At 45.2% G+C, this 22,500-nt stretch overlaps 2 protein-coding genes across 2 annotated transcripts in view; one reads left to right on the plus strand and one right to left on the minus strand.

The window, feature by feature from the left end:
- Positions 1–16,535, minus strand: part of LOC310812455 (3-hydroxyisobutyrate dehydrogenase, mitochondrial-like) — a 21,203-nt gene extending 4,668 nt beyond the window's left edge. The window contains exons 1-6 of the mRNA XM_083681028.1: positions 16,450–16,535; positions 14,867–15,027; positions 13,771–13,880; positions 13,438–13,559; positions 2,193–2,326; positions 1,770–1,846 (exon numbers count right to left, since the gene is read on the minus strand). Coding sequence (XP_083537154.1) covers positions 1,770–1,846; positions 2,193–2,326; positions 13,438–13,559; positions 13,771–13,880; positions 14,867–15,027; positions 16,450–16,519 — 674 coding nt within the window. The 5' untranslated portion in view covers positions 16,520–16,535. The remainder of the gene's footprint in view (positions 1–1,769; positions 1,847–2,192; positions 2,327–13,437; positions 13,560–13,770; positions 13,881–14,866; positions 15,028–16,449) is intronic.
- A 773-nt stretch (positions 16,536–17,308) lies between these two features.
- tax1bp1a (Tax1 (human T-cell leukemia virus type I) binding protein 1a) overlaps positions 17,309–22,500 on the plus strand; it is a gene marked incomplete at its 3' end in the record, with an annotated part of 17,283 nt that continues 12,091 nt past the window's right edge. Inside the window, exons 1-3 of the mRNA XM_083681064.1 lie at positions 17,309–17,427; positions 18,370–18,589; positions 21,363–21,465. Of these exons, the coding sequence (XP_083537190.1) occupies positions 18,398–18,589; positions 21,363–21,465 (295 nt within the window). The 5' untranslated portion in view covers positions 17,309–17,427; positions 18,370–18,397. The remainder of the gene's footprint in view (positions 17,428–18,369; positions 18,590–21,362; positions 21,466–22,500) is intronic.

A 22,500-nucleotide genomic window follows, 5' to 3' on the forward strand; every position in this document is an offset into this window, starting at 1 on the left:
CTCTCTCTGGGTCATTCTCCCCCTCTCTTCCTCGCTTGGTGTGCATCGTTAAAAATCAGGGTTGGTCCTCCCTACTGTTCCTCACCCCACTCAGTCAGACAGGCTGTGTGCATACTGAACTGACACCAGCCAGAGAGGAGACAGATCCCAGAGACGGGGGGGGGAGGGGGGAAAGAGAAAGAGAAAGAGAGAGAGAGAGAGAGAGAGAGAGAGATGGTGTGTGTATGGTTATAATTGTCATGCGGGGCCATTCCCTGCTCTAAGGGAACGTCACGCTCTGTCGGAGACGGCCCAAGCTTCCATCTGAAATCAACAAATTAGCAGCATGGACAGGACAGGCAGTGTGTGTGTGTGTGCGTGTGTGTGTGTGTGTGTATGTGGACAGGTATCGGGGAAAGGGCAGCTCTATCAGGCCCACTCCAGCATGATAAAATGTTATTGCCGTTCTCCTGTAAATTGGCTGCGAACGCCCATTCTGCTCTATGTGTGTGTGTGTGTGTGTGTGTGTGTGTGTGCATGTGTGTGTGTGTGTGCTCATTCTCTTCTGCATAAGAGGCCGGGCTGCAATGCAGCGTGGGAGATTTACGGGCGGCAGCTCTCTAAACGATGACAGTCTTTGTCAACCGACCCTAATAATGCCCCAGAGATGGACTAGAGGGGAGGGGGGAGGGAGGAGGGGGGTAACACACATGCACGCGCAATCACAATCACGCTGCGTAGAAGATGGACCAGTCACTCTCTCTAAAGATATGGGGATATCGTATCATATTCACTTACACACACCACTATTTTTGCAACGTTTCTAAAAGGAGAGAGAGAGTGGAGATATCGTGATACAGTATCGAAATGCCTCGAAATGTTGTATTGGGTGTGCAACTCTCTGGCTCTCTTACTGCCCGTGTGTGTGTGTGTGTGTGTGTGTGCGCGTGTAGCAGAAACATTGCAGCGGTGTGTAAATCTGTGTTGCTCTGTTAATGCCTCCATATTTCAGAGGCCTAGTGGGAGGATTTATGTCCATCTGCCCATGCCAATTTTCGTCCTCCGCCTCAGCAGAGATAAATCAGCTCCACTAATACAGCTGCACTACGGACGTGGACGCGGGCGGACACACACACACACACACACACACACACACACACACACACACGGAGAGAGAGAGAGAGCATGTGGAATACCTGGCTGAGCATCCTCAGAGGAGTATGTTTACGATTCTAATAGCAGCACTGACACTGAGCAGGATATGTGTAGTTTTACAATCATAATAGCTCCAGCCCTGGGCAGTGATGGAATATGTAGTTTTCTAAACATCTCAAGTGTCAGGGCTGAGTGATGGGACATGTAGTTTCAAGGCAGCTAATTTTCAATGCTGGAAATAATGCTTGATGGGAAATGTAGTGTTTCCAGCCGATTTCAGTTACAGGGTAGAGACTTGGCTGCACTGAAAGCTCAATAAGTGGATGTAAATGAGAGTCTCCGCCCCCTCATCCATCTCTCTCTACCAATGACAGGTCTGAGAATGGGGTGGGCTGACCCCTTTACCCCTCCCCAAACCCCCACCACCACACTCAACAAACACACTTTCCAAAATCATCCCGACTTGTCTCTTGAGTAATTCCACACACACACACACACACACACACACACATCAAATTAGGCCCCTGCATACAAAGAACATGAATTACTGCAACTAAAACCGCTGATCGTTGTGGTGGCATGGCTAGAGTGAATGGGACCAGAAACATGTGGTGCGTACTAAAGTCTACCAGTACCTGATACCCAGGTTCATGGTCTCTGCTGTTCCAATCATCCCGATGGCTAGCAGCATGTTGTTACAGATCTTAGCCGCCTGGGAGACGGAAAGGCATCATGACTTTGAGTGTGAACATGACATGGCACAGTGCAGAAAGTATGAGTGTCACATCATATCAAAAAGGCTGTGATGCCAGGTCAATTGTCTGTGTGTAAATAGCGTGAATGCACTATAGAACACACAAACACACACACACACACATATATATATATATATATATATATATATAATGTGTTTGTGTGTTCTATAGTGCATTCACGCTATATAACCTATAGAGGGTTTGTATACTGTGTGTGTGTGTGTGTGACATAATGTATACATTGAGGAGAAAGTGAAACGTGTGTGTGTGTGTGTGTTTGTATGTCTGTGTGTGTAGTCTTACCTGTCCTGTGCCAACCTGTCCACAGTACACCACGTTGGCTCCCATACAGGTGAGCAGTTCCTGGGCTGCGTGGTATTCCTCCTCCACACCCCCGACCATGAAGGTCAGCTTCGCTAGGCTGGCTGCTCCCACACCTACACACACACACACACATAAACAAACAAACATTCTGTCAGATGGAGAGATCTTATATTCTTAACATGTACACATACTCCAATGTCGGTATCTGCAGCCCATGTTCCAGAAATGTGGGCTACATTCAATGAAAGCTGACCACTAGTTTTCCAGGGTTTCTATTTGTTCTATATGTGTTCTAGCAGAGCTTTATCAGAGTGGAACAAGAACCATCTTGAACGGGGCCCTGACAACTGGATTTTGCCTGCCCTATATTAAGCTTACTTAACAACACTAATGTGTTGAGACATCACAACAGTATGTGGGAAAGGGGTGTGTGTGTACGTGTACGTGTTTGTGTGTCCTTTTGTGGGACAGGGGTGTTAAGGAGAGGCGCACCAGAGGGACGAGGGGGTGTCTTTAAAAGCCGATTGTTCCCATCATCCTCCACACGACCCCCATGGGAGAGTCCCCATTGTACCACACACACACACACACACACACACACACACACACACACACACACACACACACACACACACACACACACACACACACACACACACACGGCAGCTGTGCCTAATGTTACCCCCCCCCTACACACCCTTCCAAAAACACCCCCCGGGGGCATCAATGACAGCCGTGAGAGGTAATTAACTTTACACTTTATCATGTTCAATTAGGCGTCCCTCCCAGTGCCCGATGGCTTAAGGAGCGTGCCGTGTTTTAGCCGGGACCTCCACGCCCCCCCGACGGGTCCTGATGGCACAGATAGATGGTCTCGGACGTGGTTGATTACAACAGAAATACAACAGTAAAACAGGGCGGAACCCTCGCTCCCAAATCTCATCTGCCACGGCCCTGCCCCTTAAATGGGCCGTTGATTAACCCCAAACACTAACACAGGCACGAACACACACACACCTCTATCCTACCCAAGTTGTTACACTTATCACACACGCTCACACTCACTCTCACTGCAGTTTTCTGAAACTGACGTCCAAATTCTTCTAGTGTAGGTCTGTTCAGGTGTACCAGATGACAATAGACAGGAGAGTCAGTCTAGCATCCACATGATCTGTGGAGCCTAATGACACTGAGATGTGTGTATATGTAGCTACAGAGTGTCGAGAGAGAGAGAGAGAGAGAGAGAGAGAGAGGGAGAGAGAGAGGGAGAACTCTTCAGGGTGCTGTGTAGCTCTAATGAAAGGCCTCTAAATGGTGAAGGCCTAATAATGTTGGTGTTAATAATTGAACAGGAATTAGCGGGGAGAGAAAACAGCTGAAACCACATAACCAGGTGGGCTACTCCAGGGAGGGAGGGAGTTGAGGAGGAGAGGAGGGGAAGGGAGGAGAGAAAAGAGGGGAGGAGTAACTGAGGTAGGGTTCCTTCCATAAAAGGATTGGATGGGAAAGCGACAGGACAGGACAGTTCAGGGAAACTATCTATTTTTTGACTGTATTGTGCTGTGGTCCATAGGCATATATATCCCTCTTTCTTAATTAGCTATGCTGCTGTCAGCATGTGATGCCACTGTGTGTGTGTGTCTGTGTCTGTGTCTGTGTCTGTGTTGCAGCAGTGATGAGCTGTCAGTTGGTCATTAGGGCCACATAATGAATCCAACCCAGACTGCAGCAGCTGCCTATGGAGCACAACATCACACGGTCAACACACACACAGATAATGTATATCTACAGTCCACACACACACACACACACACACACACACACACACACACACACACACACACACACACACACACACAATGTATACAAACGGTCAACACACAGAGGGGGAGAAAGAAATGGGTCTGTGTCTTAAAACACAATTAGTCCACACTGCTCAATAGATTATTGAATGTTAAGAAATGTGGGAAGGAGTCTCTTTAACAAAAAGAAGTGGAAAGACAATGAAATGAAGTACATCCCTCATTATCACCCGCATACACACAACCACACCCTCACATCCTCACCACCACCACCACCACCAGAAACGCAAAGTGTGACAACTGTGCTGGTTCATTAGTGGAGATCACTGTTAGCAGGATCACTAAAGAAGAGAGTATTGATAATACAGTCAACACAGTGATCAATACACTTCTGAGAAGGTGGGGGGGGGGAGAGGGAGAGAGATTGAGAGAGAGAAACAGAGAGAGAGTGAGAGAGAGACAGGAGGGAGAAAGAGAGAGAGGACGGAGAAAGAGAGGGAGAGGGGAAAGAGAGGTGAGAAAGGAAGATAGAGAATCAAAAAGGGACAAGAACCTGCCTCCCTCTCTCTCTCATCTGTCGTCTCTCCCTCCCTCTCTCTCAAATTAACTAATCACCCATAATAAGCTCTTATGATCTGTAGTGGATATCTATAAGCAGTGACAGAGGGATGATGGAAGATCGCAAGTGCGGGAAGAATAACAGATCATTAGCATAACAGAGGGAGAGAGAGAGAGAGAGTGTGTTTGTGTGTAGATGGGCGTCCCGCGCTCTGGCCGGCCCTGTCAGAGACGGATTAAACAGGAATCCTAATGAGGCTCGGGAGCGTTAGGAACGCCGGCTCATCCATCCCAACGGGAATGACACTCCGAGATTGTTAATGGCACGTTACCGCGCGTCGCCCCCTAGGGGAGGGCACAGGGTGAGGTGAGAGGCAGAGGCCTGTGGTAAAAAGTGAGCTAAGCACCACAATGTTGAGTTGGTCATTTATTCAGCAAAGTTTCAGTTAGTGCAGAGGGTCTCTGGCAAGGAGTAGTTGGGGAAGACTCAATATTGAGATGAAGATGTCCATGGTGCTCTCCAATCAGGATTATCCATTCCTACATTGTCTGTGTAATGTTTACATTTTTTGGGGACAAATTAAAAATCATCATACAATACAAGTTGTAGGCAATGAATTGAACTATTAAGTGTCTATTATCGTGATCTAATCACTTGGCAAATTAAACGTGAGTCTCCAAGCGATGGAGAGCGGTTCAAAAGAACCTATCACGACATTGGCATTTTTATCATTTGCATCAGCTAAACAAATATTCTCCATTATCACTCGTGACCCCCAGTCATACTTTACATATAGGTGTATTGTATGCTTGTTTTATATTATTCTCCCCTCTCAATTACTATGGATTGAAGAAATGGATTTTGGCAACTTTCAGGATGATTCTAACAAAAATCTTTTTTAATTTGTGTGTAAAGGCCCTCTAAACATATTTATTTATATTTCTATGAAGTAGGTAAGAAATCTACAGTACAATGTTTAAAATATACTCCTATTTGATTGTATATCCTTTCCAAGACATGCTCCTGGTTTTTCCGTTGCCCCCGGGAGCAAATTGGGGCCCAGAGACGAGAGAAGACTGGATGGGAAAGAGGGAGAGGTCAGAGAATGGGAGAACAAAGACAAATAAAATGGACACAGTCAAAGATACTGAGAAAGGCATGGTAAAAGAGACAAACTGACGGGATGAGAGAGAGAGAGAGAGAGAGAGAGAGAGAGAGAGAGAGAGAGAGAGGCTGCTGAGGGACACTCAGGAAGGGAAAGAGGACGAAAGAGAGTGAACGTGTCTCTGGTGTCCGTCTATCCTCTGGGGAACAATTCCCTTGGGAAAGAACAGCCTCCCTCTCATCCCACTCCAGGGACATGTCATGGTTGGCCGACAAAAAGCCTTGGGGCACAGCAGAACCAGCCTGACCACGGTTCAACCATGGTTAAACCACGGTGAGCTGGCAATGGTATTAATGACTGAACTCTTGGTTTTACGATCCCAGAGGAGGGAGAGGACAGCCAGGGCCGCTCCTACAGTAAGTTACCCTACATGGTGTGTGTGTGAGGGTGTGTGTGTGTGTGAGACTGTTAGGACAGAGGCTTTACAGCATCATGCTCCACGACACATAGGGTGAGGTGGGGTGAGGCGGGGTGAGGCGAGGCGGGGGGGAGATCAGAGAGAACTCTCGGTTTCTGTCGTGCTGTAATGAGAGCCAAATCAATTAGCGCGCTTTTTCATTACAGACAAATAATTAACCGAAGCGATTCATTATAGTCTTAGAGTCTTTTAAACTGGAGCCCTTTTCGAAGCAGTCTGTGTGCATGTGTTTGTATATGTGAATGTTTGTGAGTGTGTGTGTGTGCGTGTTTGTGTATCAGGGACAGGTGCGAATCCCAAACTTGGCCGCCGCTTAGACGTCAGCCGGAGCTTCTGAGGCAATATCGCAGAGTTACGAGCTGCGTATAAAGCAGTTGGAGCTTTTATTGGTGGTGGGTTTAAATTGAACTACATTTGTGAATATGAGGTTGAACAAACACAAACACACACACACACAACACACACAACACACACAACACAGTTCCCACGCTTTAGTAGTGAATGACGCAGTTGACCGGGAGCCACACTACTGCTCGTTCCCTGGCGTTCAGGGCAGATCATCCCTCAGAGAACCCTCATAACAGTTTAACACCTACATTACACCATTATAACTTCATAAACATCTCATTTCCTTTAATGATGGCGTAATGGACTACTGTTGTGTCACTTATAGTGCTGCAGCAAGCAGTTTGAGGTGGGGAGAGAGGGGCTAACTAACCGGGCTGATATCAACCGCAACACAGGGGGGGGGGGATTTGTGCTAGCATCTTGACCAAAGTAAGGATCTTATCTTACATATTAGCTAAGCAATTATAACTGCCCACATGCCTGCACTGGAAGTGGGATCTCGAATGCAAATATTCAATGTTAGATTTTTTTAGTAGTAGTAGTAGTAGTAGTATTATCAATAGGGTAGATGAGCTAACCTGTAAAAATGTCTCACTCAGGGGCGCTCAGTGGCGTAGCACACTAAGGCGCATACCATATCATCGCAAGGTCCCTGGTTCGATTCCGGCCATCGACATATCCTGCATGTCAGCCCTCCTCTCTCTCTCTCTCACCCATCCTTCCTGTCAATCTCTACTGTCTCTATCCCAATAAAGCAGAAATGCCCCAAAAAAAAAAAAAAGTCTCACTCAAGGTGGACTCCTCACTCGAGATCCCCACGCGTTACTCAGACGTTCGCGTCAATCTCGCATTGATACCAATGGGACATTTGCGCAATGATTCGAGTTACGCGAGTGGTTCTTCAGTTAGAGCACTAAATGTCAAGCTACCGTTTCTCACACAAGGCTCCAAATGTTATTCTAACATTTCTAGTGGTAACGTTTCTCCTCCTGCCCTAAACCTTGAGTGGAGGCAGCGTGTTTACGGGCTCACAGCAAATGCCTCATGTGGTCCAGCGTTATAATTACACCGAAGAGGGAGATCTTTTTCTCAAACAAATTAAAAACCCAAAACAAGATGTATAAAAGCTTGACGGATATCAAGTAAATAAATAAAAATGGAGAGAGGGAGAGCGCTCACCAAAATCACACACACAGACAATAAAAAATCAGCACGTTCAACAATTTAGCTGCCAAATTCGCTAATGCCTCTCCCTCATGTTAAAAACAGACTCTTTATCTGCAGAGTTAACAAGCGCAAGCCTGAGAACCAATTAAACCAACACACGCACGCACGCACGCACACATACACACACACAGAAAAAGAAGGAAGGAGAAAGAGGGAGAGAGAGAAAGTGTGAGCGAAAAAGAGAGACAAAGAAAGATTAGCCTATCAATGGGATCTTAGTGCTTCTCCATTTACCACTGCCCTGACCCTCATCATCATCAGTCGTGCCTGCTCTACTATTCCACAAGGGAGAGCGGTCAATGGCAGGAGCCGCAGCAGAGAGGATGAGGAAGAGAAGAGATCAGGAATCAATCCTCCCTCTGGCCCAAATCACCTCATTGAGTTTAGAGAGGAGCCTGGTAATAATCCCTATTCACCAGCTGTGATACAGAGGCACACACACGTGCACAAACAGACACACATAGGACACACACACACACACACACACACACACACACACACACACACACACACACACACACACACACACACACACACACACACACACACACACACACACACACACACACACACACACACACACACACACACACACACACACACACACACTTAGACCCCCCTGACATTCACACAGACCAAATACAAATGCTCCTCAGATGAGTGACAAGTTAGGGAGGGGGAATTTGATAGACAGCCTTATAGTATGACTGACACATACACCAGCTGACAAACACACACGTACACACGTAAGTGCACGCACACACACACACACACACACACACGCGGCAGATGACACACAGGCAGTGCTGAGAGGGCCAGTCACCCAGCTGCTGTGGGTCTGCTTCCATCTGGAGTCCAAGCTAAACATCACCCCCCCACCCCTACCCCTACCCTATCCCCCTGCCTGGACCCGTCACCCCTCCCCACCTTACCCCCAATCACCCCAGTCACACCCTCTCCCCGTCTCCCTGACGGCCTCAGTGAATTGCTTGTTATGCTAATCTCCTTACACTCACTCCAGTGCTGGTTAGTCATCTCTGACAGCAGGGCCAGCTCTGTCATGTCACTCTCTCTCCCATTCACTGGCCTTCACTAAGCTGCGGTGTCTTTCATCCCATAACTTCCACTTGGGAAGTGTTTATTTTATTTACATAGAGACAATGTATACTTTACCCAATAGCACGAGTGTAAATTAACGATGATTAACAATTGTTTGGCGACCTCAATCCGTCTATCTATCAAACTGTCTCAGACGTGCGGCAGTTTGCGTATGGTGGGTGTCTTCAGGAACATGTTTTTCTCAATATGACTGTGTATACTCCGGTAAAATGAGAGTCACACGCTCAACTTTGGAGGTTTGGAACATAATATTGGTATTGCTAAAACACTGAGATGATCTCACATTTAGCTCCCCACGGTCCCACCAAAGTGCAATATCCCCCCACACATTCACACACTTTTCCCTCAGTGATAGCGACGTTCCCAGCGTTGGTAAAACAATGAAAGGTTTTTTTAAAGCCTTTTAAAAGCCATCGTCCGTTAGCGATGTGGCGGCCCACCGCGGGTAGACAGACTCAGACGCAGGCATGCTGGGTAATTACTGCTAACGATCCCGCCGCTCGTTAGCCAAAGCTCCTATTTCTGCCATCGCCGTGCCAACACCCCGGCTCTGTGACGTAAGAGCCCGTTTTGTTGTGGGTCGACTTTGCATGCGGACACTTTTAACGACACCAGACAGTATGAGAGTGAATGAAAGTGCGTATACATTTAGTGAGAGTATCTATGTTCTGTGTGTGTGTGTGTGTGTGTGTGTGCACACGCGGAAGTGTACCATCCTGTTAGTGTGTGTGGAAGTGTACCATCCTGTTGGCGAGTTAGTGTGTGTGTGTGTGTGTGTGTGGGCATGTACACCAGGACACAGCTGGATCAGGCAGGACAAGAACAGACAACTGGTCAGAGAGGGAGAGAGGGGGAGAGAGAGAGAGAGAGAGAGAGAGAGAGAGAGAGAGAGAGAGAGAGAGAGCTAGCTTTTTTTGATTGTCGTTTTTTAACAGGGTTATTATTCCTCGTCTCAGACCCAAGGGGCGACTGCCAAACCCCTAGTGACGCACACGAGGTGGGAGCCACCAGTCACAAACACCAGCTCTTTGTACAAAAAAATAAAAATAAAAAACACACAAAAAAACACGACTAAGAAAGCACTACCTCACTCTCAACAGAGGATTGATTTGATATCAAAAGGACATCGAAATTATTCAACAATAGACAGAAATTAAATCTTGAAGGAACAATCGATCTGCCCCTCTATGTGAATGCAAGAGTGTGTGAGAGATCACTATTAGTGTGTGTGTGTGTGTAAATGTACTTGTCATGGCTGGTAAATTTGCATGTAAGACGTGTGTGAGATGTGAGGAGATGCGTACATGCAGTCATGGGGTGAGATACAGAGCCACTCAGCATTTAGTGTTCGTGTAATACTGGTGGAATTGGCCCCCCCAATTTTACACACACACACACACACACGCACACGCACACGCACACACACACACACACACACACACACACACACACACACACACACACACACACACACACACACACACACACACACACACACACACACTCCCTATTTGGGTAGAGTAGAGTGCCACCTTCTGGCAAAAACACAGCATGTGAAATCCCCCCCCCCTCCCCCCTTCACTTCACTTGATCCCTAATACACATCAGGACTTTGGTGGTTCAGGGAGGTGACCTGACCTGTAGCTTCCTTTAGGCCTTCTCCTCAAGACCTCTCTCTCCCCAAGTTCAGCTCATTACTTTAGGCTACTTCTATCCACAGACAGGGGGATAAAGGCATGCCGCGTGTGTGTGTGTGTGTGTGTGTGTGTGTGTGTGTGTGTGTGTGTTAGAGAGAGTCGGGCATTGGGCGTCTGTGGGGCTCAGGGCAGAGGTAGCAGGTAAATCATTGGCCATTTCAGGACAGTAAAACAGGCTTAGCTAAAAGCCCAGAAGGGAAGGGCCTTCACACAGGACTGCACTCACTAACTACAGGCTGTCTACAGTATGTAAACAGTGTGTATGTGTGTGCATGTGTAAAACAGACTTAGCTAAGATGAGAGGAAGGGTCTTCACAGGGGACTGATCTCAGTACAGCCAGGGTGTGAACTAGAGACACCAGCCAATAAACAAAGAGTGTGTTTTGCGTGTGTGTGTGTAAGAATGAGTCAATTGGCCTCAATCAATATGTTCTTAAATAATGTGCCCATTTGCACTTAAAAAAAAAATACTAAACCGACATGTGATTTATGAAACGGAGAGACCCAATTTTGTTCTTACCTGCGTACGTACGATGATAAATGCCAAAGCTTCTTAAATTAGATGCGCATGCAGGTAGTTGTGAATTAGAATAAGTAAAAGCCCAGAATATTCCATACACATGTAAGCACAAGCTCAGTTCAATCAATCACACGCTGTCTCCCTTGGCAGGTGAAAACAGCTCAGGAGCCAGTAGTCACTCTCAAACAACATCTCTGAACACACACTCTCTAGCCAAGGCACACATGGCCACAACATCAAACACCAGATACACCATGGCTACATATTCAATTGTGGGAATTAGAGACAGTAGAGATTGACAGGAAGTATGGGAGAGAGATGAGGGATGACATGCAAGATAGGTCAAGGGTCAGAATCGAACCAGGAACCTTGCAATTACGTGATAAGCGCATTAGTGTACTACACCACTAAGCGCCCCGTGGGAATTGTTGTTGTTGGTGTGTGTGTGTGTGTGTGTATATATGCATGTATGTGTGTGTGTGTGTGTGTGTGTGTATATATGTGTGTGTGTGTGTGTGTATATGTGTGTGTGTGTATACATAAATGAAAGTTGTTGAATTACAATTAATGCATTTATTAGACTATCATAATTTCCTGTGACTCGCTGCATCAAGGAAATGTGCGTACGAGTGGTCTGGACTGAGGACCCATGGATGTATTCTCATCTCAACAACATATTTTAACTAAGAAGAAATTGATCCAGTGCTGAAAAGTTTTATAAATAGCAAATCCATGCAAACACACACAAACAGCATGTGTGTGTGCTGTGTGACTAAAGGAATGTGACGTGAATGAGTGTGGGAGAGTGCATAGTGTAAACTGGAGAGCGTCAAAACATAGGCATATCGGAATATGTGCGTGTGTGTGTGTGTCTGTGTCTGTGTGTCTGTGTGTCTGTGTGTGTGTGTGTGTGTGTGTGTGTGTGTGTGTGTGTCTGTGTGTGTGTGTGTGTGTGTGTGTGCCCCCTTGGTTGGTGCTGCCGAGGTGAGAGGGAGAGTTTAACTGCTCCGTGTCTCCCTCTTGTCTAATCTCTCCTCTCCCCCGCGCTCCATGTGAGGGCAGTTGGTCTCCTCTTTACGACTCTTTATCTACATGAAAGGCACTGACACAGGACACTCCCCATTATGGCTCCATCAACATTAAAAGAACTGACATGGGCTTCTCCGTTTCGGCTCAAGCTATTAAAAGGCCTGCGGTCCTGTGCTCTGTCAAGGAGCCATCAGACCGAATAGGACCAGCGTCATGAAGATTTAAACCCTTAACCTTGTCTTAAAGACAGTCAAATGCAAAGTAATACAAGATTCAGGGTACCTTCTGGCTAGGCCAACTCCATACACTAGGATGAAAGAAAAACTGTCAACGTTTTTAGAGCTTTCATTTTAGAGCTCACGCTAAACTTTCAAACAACGCCGCAATAGGCAACTGGCACACTCTCCACTATATCACACTCTCCACTATAGCACACTCTCCACTATAGCACCCAAATGTTCCCGTCTCTGATTAACATGATGCCATCCACCAGCTGCTGATTTAGCATCAGAGTGCAAACATTGACCTGTGCATGTCCATCAGATATATAGCCCTGGAGTACATACATACATACATACATATAGATAGATATAGATATATATCTAGATCTAGATATATAAATAGATAGATAGATAGGCTACAGTAGGTATATTGTGTAGGCCCACAGGACATGCTTCACATTGCTGCTGTTGACATGTCTTGGTGTCAGATGAAGGTGAGGACTCTCCATACAGAAACAGCCATAGGCTAACTGAGTGTGGAGAGTAGCATGTTGTCTAATGAAGTAACAGTAGGTCAGAGACAGAAAGACATGTTGGTTGTTTGTGTATGTGCACGGATGTGTAATGTAAAATAAAGCATATCCTCCTCAGAGGCCAATAAACTGTTCTATTCTCTACTGTTGTATTTCCAAAGTATGTGGAAAAAGGGACAATGAGGGTTAATTCAGACACCGCTGGGTAAGGATGAACTTGTATAGCCAGAATAGCCAGACACCTCGAGATTGACCTACATAGCCTGGTTATCAATAGACCTTTAAGACTAGTGCTGCTGTAATAGCGCATCGTGGGGCCAAGTCCTGATTCAGTGGGGGAATCTGCAAAAACGTCTTCCTAGATGAGGACTGACTGCTCCAAACTCCAATTCACAGACCATCTATGACAAAGTTTGTGCCAAAGGAAAAAACAACAACGTTTGTGCCAACTCGGCTGTGTCTGAATTCCCTTTTAGGTGGAGAACAGGTTATTTAATACACAGGCCATGACCAAACATATATTCCCCTCTGAATGGAGTGTATGACTGTGTCTTTTTCCAAGTTCACGGCCCTCGCCTTCCCTTACCTCCTGACACGGGGGCATCCATGAACACTGCGCCCATCTTCTCTGCAGCCAAGGCCATCTCCTTGGAGACGGAGGGGTCAATGGTGGAGGAGTCGATCAGCAGCGTGCCCTTCTTCACTTTCCTGAGGAAGAGGAGGAAAACGCACCCCAGTCACATGACCTGAGGGACAGGGACCACATTGCGGTGGTCCTTGCCTGTCTGTGTGTATGTTAACTATGTGCTTGCATTGTACGGACAGAACCTACAGCTCATTTAGAAAGAAAGACACATGGGTATGGGTTGGCAAACAGGTTATGGAGACGACTATTGTGTATCGAGAGAGTTCTGCTCACTTGAGGATGCCGTTGGCACCTGTGTAGACCTCTAAGACATTGGGACTGGAGGGCAGCATGGTGATGATTCGGTCTGCTTTGTCTGCTACCTCTGCTGGGGAGTCCAGGATCTGGACATAGGGGAAAGATGGGAGTCGAGGGGTGAGAGAAACACCAAGGAAGATGGCATATAGTAAGTACAAACACATACATTCATACATACATACAGTGCCCCCCATAGGTATTGGAAAGAGGAAGCATTTTGTCTTCTTTTAGCCCTATACTGCAACAGTTCGGACTTGATATCAAACAATTACTGAGGTTAAAGTAGGGGTTCTCAGCTTTATTCAATGTTTTCTTTTTCCAGATTGGTTTTACCATTTAGAATTTACAACCCTTTGTATACATAGTCCCCCTATTTCAGGGCAACAAAAGTATTGGAAAACTGCCTTGACAGGTGTCTCTGGTTAGTCAGGTGTGTTCTGTCACATCATTTGTGCAGGTATAAGAGACTGGACTGTCAGTCTAGTATTGATTCTAGGCTTTGCATTTGCCTTTGGAGTCTGCTATTGGTGTATGTCTATGCCTCCAAATTCATTGGATGGCGCTTGATCATACAGTCAAACAATGACTGCCATAGCAACTAGGGAGTTTTTCAAGGCCAACAAGCGGAAAGTTATTGACTGGCCAAGTGAATGTTCAGATTTAAATCCAATTGAACATGCATTTAATTTCCTGACGATAAGGTTTTAGGCAAAAAGACCTCAAAACAAACAACAACTGAAGATAGCTGCAGTACAGGCCTGGCAGAGCATCACCAGAGAATATATCCAGAGTCTGGTGGGGTCAATGGGTCGCAGACTTCAGGAAGTTATTGCATGCAAAGGATTGTCTACCAAATACTAAACATGAGTGCTTTATTTGGACATTATATGATTTTGTCCAATACTTTTGGATCCCTGAAATAAGGGGAGTACGTTTCAGACATAGAACACATTACAAAAAGAAAAAAGCCAGCAAAAGTACATAAAAAAATCCTTGGCCTAGATCAAGTTCCAAAAAGTGCATTACCAATCATCACTGTATCAAGTCAGTGAGTAAGTAAGTGGTGCTGTACCTGTGCACCCAGGTCTTGCAGCTCCTTGCAGGACTCTGGGAAGACATCAGTGGCGATGACAGGGTAACCATGTTTCAGCAGATTCTTAGCCATTGGGCTGCCCATGTTCCCTAGCCCAATAAAACCCACAGGAGTCTTGGAGGCCATCGACCTGCTTGACACTGAAAAGGAGAGAAAGAGAGAGTGAGGGTAGGGGAAGAGAGGGAGAGAGGGTAATCAAACACACTACACCAGTGAATTTGATTACATGCTGCTATTTGTCTCAAATTAGTAATTCATTCTCCTTTCCAGGGTGGCACTCTGTTTCTGCTTTGGCCAACTTGCTAAAGGTGAGATACCTTCTGGCTCCCAAACTAATATTTACAACTGACTCATTTATTTTTCTCTTACTGAAATATAGATCATTACAACAATATCATTGTTCATTCAGTGTTGCTCCATATTCCCTTGCACAGACCCTGGTTGGCTGATAACAGGGCTGGTTAACATGTAACATGATCAGTCTGAGCCGGTTTCATGGAGAATACTGTACTCTGCTGAACATACAAGTGATCTTTGAACACAGTTATTATGTAAATCTGCACGGAACAGAGTGACAGAACATGTTCAGTATGTTTTTTTTTCTCTCTCTCTCTCTCTCTCTCTCTCTCTCTCTCTCTCTCTCTCTCTCTCTCTCTCTCTCTCTCTCTCTCTCTCTCTCTCTCTCTCTCTCTCTCTCTCTCTCTCTCTCTCTCTCTCTCTCTCTCTCTCTCTCTCTCTCTCAAACACACACACACACGTGTTTACCATGTCTGCAAAACAACAATGCATCTGAAGGAAAAGTCTTATGACAATGCTTTTATGCATTTTTTTTCTGATTTGTCTACCTTGAGTGGCAACATTTCCAATAGAGCACAGCCACTCTTGTGTAATGTCTGATTTCTAGCTGAGGTAAGCAAAACTAGAGATTGAAACAAAACTACTGTTGATAGCAGAGTCTCAGGAGGACTCAACAGCAGGGCAGAGATGCAAGTGGTATAACAGGCTAATCATATTTAAAGTCGATTGGTGATCTTGTTTACTGTGTGAACTCAACACATACTACGAAGGGATAGAATTAGAATAAAGAAGAGTGTCTGACTAGCTAGCTACTGTAGATGAAATCAACAAGCTCTTGCAGGTATGCACGTATTACAGCCATGAAGATTGTTGTTTTCCACTTTGGTCACTTGAAGGTGTGCATTTAAAAAAACAATGATTGGAATTGGCTGATATGCGGGCTAGATTTTAGGGGACATAGCTCATCCTTTGTCAAATCCATTGTCAAAAGCTAATGTTGGCAATCAGTTCACACTGTTCAAATGCTCACATATCATTAACGTCAATTGGGGGAGTACTGTCTTTAGCTAATGCAAAAATGAAAAGCACAGCGGGTGGCCAACTCTTCTGAACATTTGATTGCAAGCTGAAAAACTGCCACTGACTTAACATTCTTGGCTAGGCTAGGCGTCGGAGAAGTGTTTTTCGGTTGCATTATTTTCCGTTATATAGATGCACACGTCACAACAAACTATGGATTATGGACTAATACGTAAATACATTACCGAGCACCAGGTCGACATGTTTATTGCACCTTTGCAATAAATTTCGAGACCCTCTGAACAAGGCAGCCATGCTTCTTTCCCCTTGACCTCGGCGTACAGTGACAGCTGTCAAATCAGGAAGTAAAGGGGAGGTGGTTATGAATGACGGCTATTTACACCACTCACACCTCCCAGCAGAGCGCAACAGCCAATGGAAACCACGCAAAGGCGGGACATCCTGTGTGTTCACTTGATGCGGTCCCTGTACAGTACTAGACTGCTACTTGTATCATACTGCATTAATAACGTATTTTGGTAGTGTGCGTGTTTTAAAAAAAAATCTCAACCATTGGGAAAGTGGTCCATTGTAGGTACCGTATAGAGCGCCTGGGTCTGGTTTATTGAAATATTCATGTTGTAAAGCAGTCATGACAAAACGAACCCTGATAATGTTCAGTCAGGCTCTTAATTTGTAAACTTTGTGCACCTGCTAGAAACAATTTTGAACGAATCAATTTATGTTAACTTTAATTTGAGTTTTTAGCATTTCTAATGCATACAGTAATATTGCCACCATGCAGCGTTCTGTATTTTGTATCAGGCTCAACTACTAGCATCACTCGTTCTGGTTGCAGAATGTGGGTGCAGAAAGTTCTGTGTTTCTCTGCAGTCAGATAAAGGGATTGCAATAATTTATTGATACGCATTTTCCAGCCGATTTAGATTATAGAACAATCTGAGAATTTGCGCAGCACACTGATGTCGGAGAGGTTACACCTGTAAATGATATGGGATATCTTCTCCTCAGCATCCAGCATCCTTATACATTCCTTTCCAGCATCCCGGAAGTGACAGTCAGCATCGGCACGGTCCTCCTCCAGGAAGAGCATCTTCAATGCGTTGATAACGAAGATTGAACAGTGACAACAACAGCTCTTGGATTGTCACATTTGGGCTGTCAGAATTACCTGTCGCAGATCGGATTCATTTATAAGACAGGTACTGCATCGATCTAAGCGGAATCAATGTCGGTGATTGTCGTAATGCCAACTAGGCAAGTGGCAGGCCTACTGTCTAGCAAGCTAGCTACACAGATAGCTACCGGCCAGACTGAGATTATCCTGCTAGCCATGTCAGATCACAGTTAGGTAGCTAGCTAACGTTAGCTTAATAGGCCCTTGAAGGTTACGTCTCCGAATCGATCCAGCTCTCAATGACAGTGTTAATACTCAGTAGATAAGATTAAAGCCACAACCTGGGCCTAACTGTTACATTGGTGGGATGGGACTAAGGAAATGTAATCCCTCTGAAATTCATACAATATCATAGACGCCACTAGAAACCTGTCAATGATTATAAAGCGATTTTGTGGCTATGCATAGTTTGTGCATGTAAACAATAGAGTAACTTGTTTCAAATGTTATAGTATAAAGGAGATATGACATGTTTTAGTAATGAAAGGGAATGTTAATAATAATAGCTATGTGCTACCACTTCTGCTATTGTCTGGCAGGCAGGGGCATTTCCTTGCCGATGGTATTTTGATATGATTGTCCTAACCCTGTGTCAGTTGATCCTACTATAGAATTGTGACTATCCCTGTGGAATTTTCAACATCATGTATGAAGGCTGTTCTATACTGGAAATATAGTTGCAGCTACAGTATATCTACCCTACTACTACAAGTGCACCCGGTCTCCAGTAATATATAATCAACAGGTGCATCTAAGATCTGAAACATCTGTTTCAATAGCTGACAACTACATAAACATTAGATGAGGCTACTTTAGTATTTGATCATTGTACCAAATTGTTTGAGCTTTGTGTGTGTGAGTCAGGAAGAGAGAGACACAGCCTATGTCTTTCTATGAGCATCACTCTGTCCTCTTTTCTCTCCCAGGTTTCTCATGTTCTCCTCTCTTCCCTCCTTACTCCACGCAGGTCAGTCAAATGAAGTGACAAACAGGATATGATGTCATCATTCCAGGTGGTGGGTCCGTCCCCCAGCAGCGGTGGCAGCATCATGGAGACGTCAAACTTTGCACATGTCATCTTTCAGGATGTAGGGAAGAGCTTCCTGCCCCAGGCACCTCTGGAGTGTCGCTACACCCTGACCCCCTACATCACCCCCCACCCTAAAGACTGGGTGGGCATCTTTAAGGTACACATTGGACCCCTCCACACTCACACCTCACCCCCCCCCACTCATGCCAGCCCTCTCCACCCCAAAAGACTGGATTGACATCTTGGCAACACACTAGTCTAAACCCTACATCCCTACCTTCTACCTCACCCCCCTTCACAGTGACTGGTTGGGTAATTTTAAGGTAGAATAAATTACACGCCCTCATCCTTGACATCATCACCACCATCCTAAAGACTGGGTGGGTAATGGGTACCTTTAAGGTGCAGAATTATCCCTCTTGTCAGTGTCCCACCCTCTCTCCCTCCCACTAAGACTTTCCATTCTCTTTTCTCACGTCTACCCTACCTACCCTCTCCTCCCTCATTTCCATCACTCTCTTTCATTGATCTGATCCCCCTCTCTATCTGAACTCCATCCCCCAAATCTTACCAGTGGCTCTGGTGTGGTTATTATGTGTGTTGTGGAGCGGAAAAGAAGATTGGGGGAGGGAGGGAGGGAAGACAGATAGGTCTTGTTGGGGGGTAAACTTGGGGGGTATTTTTTTGCCACTGTATCTTATTTAGCAAGCCCCCCCCCCCTTCCTCTAATTCTTTCCATTCTGACTCTTTCCATTTCTCCCTCTCTTGTGCCCCTCCCCCCACACCACTCCATGCTTTCATCACGGCCATGAAATCTCACAGTTAATTAACAGGAAATGTGAACTAGAACTCGTAAAGACACAAAGCAAACATTTTATCATCATTTAAGAACTTACTTCAAATCCACCGTCTCAATTAAAAAGGAATAAAGATGGTGGGTTTATTTGGAAAATGTAGATTGGAAAATATAGATGGTTAATCCACACTAATAAAATCTGTTTGATGGTAAGAAAGAGTCATGCGAGGGTAACAAGACAACTGTATATGTCTCTTTATCTGTGTGTGTGTGTGTGTGTGTGTGTGTGTGTCTGTGTCTGTGTCTGTGTCTGTGTGTGTGTGTGTGTGTGTGTGTGTGTGTGTGTGTGTGTGTGTGTGTGTGGTAAGTGAGGTGAGTGAGTGAGTGAGTGAGTGAGTGAGATTTGCATTTCCACCGCCTGAGGTAGTGGGCTTTTCCCATGAAAGTGGGAGATGGTCAGAGCTCAACCACACAAGACAGAAATGATGAAAGAACTTCTGCCTTTCAACTCCTCCACTCCTCCAACCCTTTTGCTTTACGCTTCCTTTTCCTTCTTTTCTCTCTGAATGGCTTTTGGGTCAATGTGATTCAATTCCATGCTTTGTGAGGATTAATAAATCCTCTAATAATTAAATTAGATTTGGATATGCAGTTGCAGGAACTCTGTGTAATTGTGTGTGTGTGTGTGTGTGTGTGTGTGTGTGTGTGTGTGTGTGTGTGTGTGTGTGTGTGTGTGTGTGTGTGTGTGTGTGTGTGTGTGTGTGTGCAAGTATATTACTGGCAGCCCCAAACCCATAAATCAGAGATTGCAGAGATACCTGAGCACTAACTCATTTTAACTGACACACACACACACAGTGTTGACTCAGAGACTCTCTCAGGCACAGACACCCCCTAGTGGTCTAAAGCTGTCACTAACAGTAACAATATTTATTTCCCTCCTCTAAACATTGTTCCAAATACATACACACACACACACACACACACACACACACACACACACCTCTCTTGAAAAAGCCCCTGACACTGAGGGTTGTTGGTTGTGGCACGTTTGTTGGGTTCGTGGGGAGAAACCTGTATAGTAAGCATGTAATTAACGTGTCATCATTCTGCTGGCTCATGCCTCAGAGCTTTGATTGATGGGAGTTTTGCCTGTGATTATTTTGTAACATCACTCCTTTGAACACTGGCTACCAAACTTCAGACCGTAAGTGGACGGCTATACAATTAGCAAATTATTTATGTGTGCAAACCTCCCCCTCTGACACATGCATACACTCAAACAGTCCACTGGATAAAATATAGTGTAAACCATCATTTCCTACTGCCACTTACTCATCGAAACAGATGTTTTGAAAAATAAAATGTCCCCCTTTTCCCAAGGTTTTTTAAAATTATTTTTATTATCGGTCTTGTATGGCATCATAATCAGTGCAATATATCGATAACTGTTATATCGTTTTTATAGAATATCTGAGTAGTGTTATCCTACTGTGTTTGACCGACATGTGAAGTAGTGAGACAGAGAGAGAGTGTGATTGTGTGTGGCAGTTTTACGACGTAGGGCTGGACTTTTGATGTTATGTTCATCCCCCGTCACTTAACAACACATGAAATTCATCTAATTACATCTCCCCCTGTTTAAGTATGTGTAAACCTTTCAAATTTCTTCTCTTCTACTTTTTTTTCCCATTTAACCTAGGTTCTGCCCCCTGTCAGCCTCTACCCCCCTTACACACACACACACACACACACACACACACACACACACACACATACACAGAGCCAGCTCACGCCCCCCCCCCCAACCCCCCTGAGGGGAGAGGGCAAGGTTTTAAGAAGGAATCCTGTAACACTGCATTGTTACATACATGTAAAAACTGCTTTGGGTCTAATTTCGCATCAAATTGTGCTTGACATTCTGGCATAGCTATTATAATGACCAATGCTATTATAATGACCAATGCAAATTTTTCATGGATATAATTATGCCAAGTCACTGATCTCTTGATGAGCAAGCTCTTTTTTTTGGTGGGAGTACACTGTGAGTGTGTGTGTTGGTTGGAGTTCCTGTTGTACAGTGTGTTTTGCTGCACAGTAACCCCCTCCCCGTCTGTTGTGTTTCCTACTCTAGGTGGGCTGGAGCACAGCAAGGGATTACTACACCTTCCTGTGGTCTCCCATGCTGGAAAACTACGAACCAGGGAGCACGGTGCACAGGGCTGTGGTGTTCCAAGGTAACACACACACACACACACACACACACACCTACACACACACACACACACCTACACACACACACACACCTACACACACACACACACCTACACACACACACACACACACACACACACCTACAGACACACACACATACACACACACACACACACACACACACATCTACACACACACACACACACACACACACACACACACACACACACACACACACACACACACACACACACACACACACCACAGGCCTGTGTACTGGGAAGAACCATGCATGGGGCTGGGGTATATTTCATGGTAACCCCTCCATTTAACAGTGCATATAAAAAGCTGTCTATTTTATGAACAGAACACAACCACAACCGCGGTCAGAGACTCACACACCTCTCTGCCTCTGAAAAACACACACACACACACACACACACACACACACACACACACACACACACACACACACACACACACACACACACACACATACACACACACACACCCAAGAACCTGTGAACTGGTTTTACTGGGTCTGACACGGTCAGATACACTGTGAAAATATGAGAGCACTCTTGTGGTGTGTCAGCAGTAAAGCTGCCTGACTGCTGGGTATTCTGGGTATTCTGAATCCTGGGTTCAGTCCCACAGGCCGAGGTCCTGACCTGAGATGCACATGAAATACACATGTGAATAGTGCACTGATGTCAATGGAAGGAATAATAATAATAATAATAATAATAATAATAATAATAATATTAAGTTATATACATATATATTTATATCAATATTTATATTTATATAACACTTTCTGGCTTGGATTGAACTGGACAGAGTAGTGTGAGAATGTGCTCGCAATTTCATTGGATGTTACATTCCAAGAACCCTCCCCCCACATGGCCGTAGAATGGATGCTTGTTATGTTAGCGTCGTCTTTTCCGACCGAACTAGGAAAGCCTGGTCTCAACGAGGTTATAGGCATGCACTAACATCAATGTAGAGTTCTGCATGTTTATGTAAGGTTAGGATTCACCTGTTTTGGACTGTTTGGT

The sequence above is a fragment of the Argentina silus genome (assembly GCF_951799395.1).
Source record: "Argentina silus genome assembly, chromosome: 11".
Taxonomy (NCBI): Eukaryota; Metazoa; Chordata; class Actinopteri; order Argentiniformes; family Argentinidae; genus Argentina; species Argentina silus.